The sequence below is a fragment of the Crocodylus siamensis genome, chromosome 3, assembly GCF_052110815.1.
Source record: "Crocodylus siamensis isolate JL-2025a chromosome 3, ASM5211081v1, whole genome shotgun sequence".
Classification (NCBI taxonomy): Eukaryota; Metazoa; Chordata; order Crocodylia; family Crocodylidae; genus Crocodylus; species Crocodylus siamensis.
The window spans coordinates 224,134,511-224,140,615 of NC_143397.1; the positions used below are offsets into that span (position 1 = coordinate 224,134,511).

General features: G+C 43.1%; 1 protein-coding gene across 1 annotated transcript; it reads left to right on the forward strand.

Moving 5' to 3' along the window:
- Positions 1–386: 386 nt before the first annotated feature.
- ODF1 (outer dense fiber of sperm tails 1) lies at positions 387–5,021 on the forward strand. Its single transcript, XM_090037363.1, has 2 exons — positions 387–670; positions 4,709–5,021. The coding sequence occupies exons 1-2, from the start codon at positions 387–389 to the stop codon at positions 5,019–5,021; spliced, it is 597 nt and encodes a 198-aa protein (XP_089893489.1).
- Positions 5,022–6,105: the final 1,084 nt, after the last annotated feature.

Here is a 6,105-nt window from a genome sequence, read left to right on the forward strand (position 1 = left end):
CAGACACCACACACAGGAACACAAAATAACATACATGGGCAATGGGGAGTTACAGTTGCTGGGGAAACCATAAATTATCCATAACTTTGAATTTCCTAACTTGTGTGTGCTCAGAATACCAGCCAGAATGCTCCATCAGTCTGGTGTTTTGCATTTAATAGCTCTCTGGGAAATCACCACTGATTGCAGTTCCCATGACAACTACAGAATTGTGACACATTTGCAGGCAGATGATGTCATAAAATGCCTGCTGGAACTCAGCCAAAGCATCTACAGTTTGTTTTTAAAGCAACTTCTGGCCAGAGCGCTTGCAAGACAATTTTTTCCCCACGAGTGCAAACAATCAGAAGTTGTACTCGTATGCTAATATGGTTTAAAGTTTTAGGATGTCTTTGTGCAGTCGCTTTTTGGAAGATGCCAGGCGAGATCTGAGGAAGGCAGACAGAGAAATGAGAAGACAGCTGAGGCTGATGGATCTGCATTCACGTTACCTGTGTACCTACGTACATCCTCACTGCCTGTGCAGCGTACACCTACATCCGCATTGCCTCTGTGAATTACCTCCATACCCCCACAGCCTGTGTGAATGGAACTGTCGACCATCATGCCTCACGGTTTGGGAGAGAAGGGCTATTAAAGCAAAACTAGAGGCAGAGCGAGAACTGGCCAGGTAACTGAGCTGCTGAGTAGCCTTTAAACAGGACTGTGGGGAAAAAAATTGACAGCTAAATTCTGAGTCAGGATGGATTTGGATAAATATAACATTAGCAGTGTAATAACTAGAATAATAGAGACCAGCTGAGAAATGAGTAGGAACTGTAAAGTTGGAAAACCAGTGTAAGGACATGGTCTAGAAAGTACGGTGAGAATTATCCCAGCAACACCTGTAAGTTAAATATCATACATCCAACTACTTGGGAAAGATGGGGAAGAAACAGGATTTTATAACAATAACTCTCAAAAGCAACACATTCAATATCTTAAAGGCTGTTTCAAACTCCGGGAGAATCCACTGACTCTCAGATTTAACCACAGATCATATTTAACCACAGGTTATAGCAGTATAATCCATGTTAACTCTATTAAGTGTTGAGGGATTTACTTAGTGTTATTTTTGCTGTTTGTAGTGAAGCTTCAGAATTATTCTAGTATCAGTAGAATCCTTGAATCTCTGATAAATGTTAAAAACTTACTTTTACAGAAGTATAAAAAAGCAATCAGTAAGTAAGAAATCCTTAGCAAAGCAGAATATAGTTAGTAAGAGAGCAAATCTCTTTCATAGTGTTTATTAAAGAAGTTATTTTAATATGGTTCGCTTAATTTCTGTCAAATATTCGGCCTGCAGTTGAAGCCTAAATTTTGCTAATTAAAATTTGATACTTTCATTACATACTGGGTGAATCTACACATGCATTTGATCTGGGATCAGTTTGCTTGTGAGTAAACTACTTGTGAGTAAATGCTCCTGGGCAGGTGTCCTCACATGCAGGGAAGCAGGAGTAGATTTGTTGCTAAAAGCAGCAAATGGCTCCTGCTTCCTGCGGCCCTGCTATGGGCCCCTGCTGCCACCAGGGGGAGCTTTAGGCTCCTCCTGTGTTCTAGTTCAGGGGCTGGCAGGGGTGAAGCAGGTCCCAGCCCCCTGCCCTACCAGACTCTACTCACCAAGGCGCCCCTGGGAGTCACAAGAAATAATGGCCATAAGCTAGGAGAGAGCAGATTTAGACTGGACATTAGGAAGAACTTCTTCACAGTTAGAGTGGCCAAGGTCTGGAACGGGCTCCCAGGGGATGTGGTGCTCTCCCCTACCCTGGAGGTCTTCAAGAGGAGGTAGGATGGGCATCTGGCTGCGGTCATCTGATCCCAGGACTCTTTCCTGTCTGTGCAGGGGGTCAGACTCAATGATCTATCGAGGTCCCTTCCGACCCTAACATCTATGAATATATGAGTCTCCCAGCCTGAGCCCTGCAACTACGGAGCCTGGGCTGGGAGATAAGGATCTCCCAGCACCAGCACCATGGTTATGGAGCTGGCACTGAGAGATAAGGATCTCCTAGCTCCTGCTCCCTGCTTGTGATATTGAAGCAGGGAGCTTGGAGCTCCCTGCTGGCGGGGAAAGGGGACACAGCCTTCACCTTGGGTCTGGTGGTGGAGCAATCTCCTGCCCCTGGTGGCTGGCTGACTGTGAACAGATTTGCTCCCAATCAGGTAGCAAATTCACTCCCAATTAGTGAGGTTTACTGCACAGTAAGCATGTACATGTGTAGACACACATGCTTACTGCACAGTAAACTACACTACTTCACAGTAAAATGTGTCATTTAGATCCACCCACTAAGGACATATTATTGTCCCATAAACTCTACTGTGCTCAATTTCCACTGGATGCAAGAAGGCTGGAGGAGAGGGATAAAACTGAAACTAGCATTGGGCTTCCCAGTCTGTGGGTTAGTTTTATACCAGCCCCAGTAATACAGAATAGCCTAGGGGTCACTCTCAGCTTATTAAAAGGTAACAGCTTTTCCAATTGTGGTAGCTGCCACTCAGACACAACCTTTTCCAGGCTGTATATAAGACAGGGTGACATAGAGCTGACTAGTGAAGTTATCCTGGATTTTTACCATAATTAAAATTAGGATTTGGTACATAACATCAAATTGTGAAGTCTTTACTCAAGCAAGAACCAATGAAGTTAACAGGAGTTTTACCAAAGTAAACACAGAGAAGGGACTTCAGGATCTGATCTAATAGTTCCAATGAAACATTTTTCCAGAGTATTAGGTCTTTATTGTTAAGCCTTGCCACACTGTTTATTAAATTGGCTTCATTTTCATCATGTATCTGCTCATGCTGCTTTGATCTAAAGTCACTCAAAAAAAGGGTTTCAGCTTGTCAGTCTAGAATAATCATATTGATGCTATAACTTTCCAGTCACCATGGTCCTTCTCCCCAACTTTTATTCATCTAAGATCAACCATTCCTAAGTGACTTGAAAGAATGTCCAAGGAGGCGAAAGCAGAGAACTCATGAGTTCTCATGGAGCAAGAAAGATAATTCAACTTAGCACAAAGTTTTGAAAAGTTATCTTAACCATGCATAGTAAAAATAGTATGGTTGAAGTGTTGTTGTAGCCATAATGTTCCAGAAAATGTACAAGAGGCAAGGGTTGGTTTTTGAAAAAAAAAAAGATATCTTCTGTTGGACCAGCTGTATAGTTGGGAAAGTTGTTGGACACATTTTGAGGCATAAAGCACTCTTAACAGTCCTGGAGTTGGAAGAGACTAGAGACCCTGATACACATTATTTTTGTAGTGCCACAAAGTTTGTTGGGTGGGCTATCAAGGAATCATCTGCTCTCCCTCCTTTCATGGGAGTCAGAGAGTGAGAGCAAAGCAATGTGGGATCATGGGGGTCTAAGACCTAGTCACATGTTAAATTTGTCTTTCAAACAGCAACTTCTTTGTAATGTATTGACCATTTTTTTGTGGTAGATTGCCCATCTTTATCTTGGGACAAATTCCTTTAACATTTGGTATGTTATGATTTGTTGTAGGAAACTCACATATAGCCCACAATATATATAACATCTACCAGGGCCCTGGTGTAAACTACTATTTTATTGGCCCTGTCTATGTATGTAATATTTATGTATTCTCTCAATCACAAATATCTTTTTAAGATGGTAGCTTATGTCCCATTCTGTCTGTTACAGTTGAGGCTGGATTCTTCTACTGAGCATTTTGAAAATGGTTCAAACAAGAGTCATTCTTCTAGATGCTTAGAGTTTATTTCATAGTGTACAACAGGGCTGCCTAACTAGTGGCCCAACTCATAGGCTACATGTGTTCTGCAAGGAGTTAAGTTGTGGTCCAAGGCTCCTGCCCAGCTGCCTCTTTCCTCATTGCCCAGGCACTAGAAGCCAGAGTCTCTGGGCTCCCCTTCCCTCATCGGCTGTCGCTTCCTTCCCCCACCCCAGGGATGGGGCACTGTGGTAGTGAGAAGAGCTGATGTTGAGGCTAAGGGTTACACAGTGAAACAGCAGGGGAGGTTGAGGTCCTGTGGTAAAGGGGGTTATGGCACAGGGTACAGCAGTGGGGAGTGGTGCAGGTGTGCAGTGTAGTCGTGGGTGCAGTGTAGTCATGGGTACAGTGCCATGGTGCAGGGCATCCATGGGGTGGGTGGCCCCAGGTGACCATGGCTCACCTTGGTGGAACCTGAGGGTTAAACATCCTATGGCTGCCTAGAAGTTGGACAGTCCTGCTGTAAGAAATAATTTCAATAAGAAATAGTTGTAACGACCCAGTTACCCTCCATCCAGGAGCATTGCAAGGAGGCCCTTTTTTTTTACTGCCACTTTTCTTTCACTGCCAAACCTGTACATAGATCATTTGAAACAAGAGTACTCAGTAGAAAATGCAATTCACTTTAAATAGCCATTTGATGGTGGGGAGTGATATGCTAAGGTGACATGAACCTCTTCCCCTTCAGAGCCTCCTCATTCTAAGACTGCACAAAGGTAACAGCACGCTCATTGATGGTGACACAAGTAGTATGCTTCAGTATACATATGAGAATAGATTCTCTTATTTTATATTTCCTTCCTTGCCCTCAGATGAATGTGTTCCTATTCTTGCTGTTTATTCCATTAATCTTTTTTAAGCACTTGAACTGAAAGATGATATTCTTATTCATGTTTTTTTATTTATTGTAGTGAGCGAAGAAGAATTAATAGGATGTTGAGCTCATGCCATGATCATAAGCTTTTAGCTTTGATGGATGTTAAAGGTTTTGACCCAGAGGAAGTTACAGTAAAGGTGAAAGATGGGAAAGTTAAATTACTAGCTGAACATGAAGAGGAATATAGGACCCTAAGAGGAAAGGAATACAACTACAAAAACATTACTAAGGAGATCAGTTTGCCTCCAGGAGTGGATGAAGATGAGGTGATGTACACTGTAGGACCCAACAGCATTGTGAAGATTGAAACTCCCCGCAGGTGTTATCCTTGCCTTCTAAGTCTGTGACAAATAACTCAGTGGACTCAGAGCAGCAGTAGTCACACAGTACTTGGATATAGTACAAGCAATTCATGTTTTGACTCCACCCTCTAAATATTTGGTGGCATCTGTTTTGACCACTTTAGGAACAAAGATAGAACTGCAAAACTGTGTGAATATCAGTCTGTTAGCTTCATTTGAGAGGGTTTCTTTTGAGTGTTATATGATCACAATGATAAAAACTTGTTTAGAAATGCTGGACTATGGCACCCTGTTAAGTAATAAAAGACCCTATGCAACTCCAGACATTGTCATGGCCTTTGCTTCATAGTTGCATACATTTTAAGGGAAGGGATAACACATGATAATCCATAAAAACAATTCCTACATCAAACCATAATTTCACTTCAAGCTATCAGATATCTTTTAGAAAAACATCCAGTCTTGACATAACAGATTCAAGTGAAGGAGACTGCCATGTCTATAGGTAAATTGCTCCAATGGCTACTTATGCTTATGTATGACTTGCACTATTTCTATTGGCTAATTCTTGACTTTTATTTCTACTCCAAATCTTCTGAGCTCCAGCTGAATCTCATTATATCCTTTTCTGCAGAAGAGCCATCCATTATCAGTTATTTCTTCACTGGGTATGTCTACATGTGCAAATGCTCCTGGATGGGTTTACTCCAGAGTAATTTACTTTGGAGTAAACTCACCCATGGTAGGCATCTACACATGTGACCATTTGGGAGTAGATTTGCTGCTCATGACAATAGTTTGCTCCTGCTCCCCTTCAATCCTGCACTGGGCCCCTGCAGCAGCAAGGGGGAGCTGGAGGCTCTGGCTGCACCTGCCTATGGCTGGCGGCCATCTTTAAAGCTAGCCCTGCTCCCTGTCCACCTGCCTTCCTGCCCCATAGCCACCTGCAAGGCAGTGCCAGCATGCTGTGGCTGTCACCAAATTCTCTGCTCACTTTATGGCTGTTCCACCCTGAGTCCCTGGGAGTAATGTCCACTGCCATGGGTTCCTGCTGGCCACCCTGCTTGCTGTGCTGGCCCACTGTGGTGACTGTTACCTGGCACAAGTCAGTGTTGGCCCTGGTGGCCCT

Coding starts and splice junctions, on each gene's coding strand:
- ODF1 (XM_090037363.1), top strand. CDS start 387: ATGTCTTTGTGCAGTCGCTTTTTGGAAGATGCCAGGCGAGATCTGAGG. Junction 671..4,708: donor GCAGAGCGAGAACTGGCCAG/GTAACTGAGCTG, acceptor TATTTATTGTAG/TGAGCGAAGAAGAATTAATA.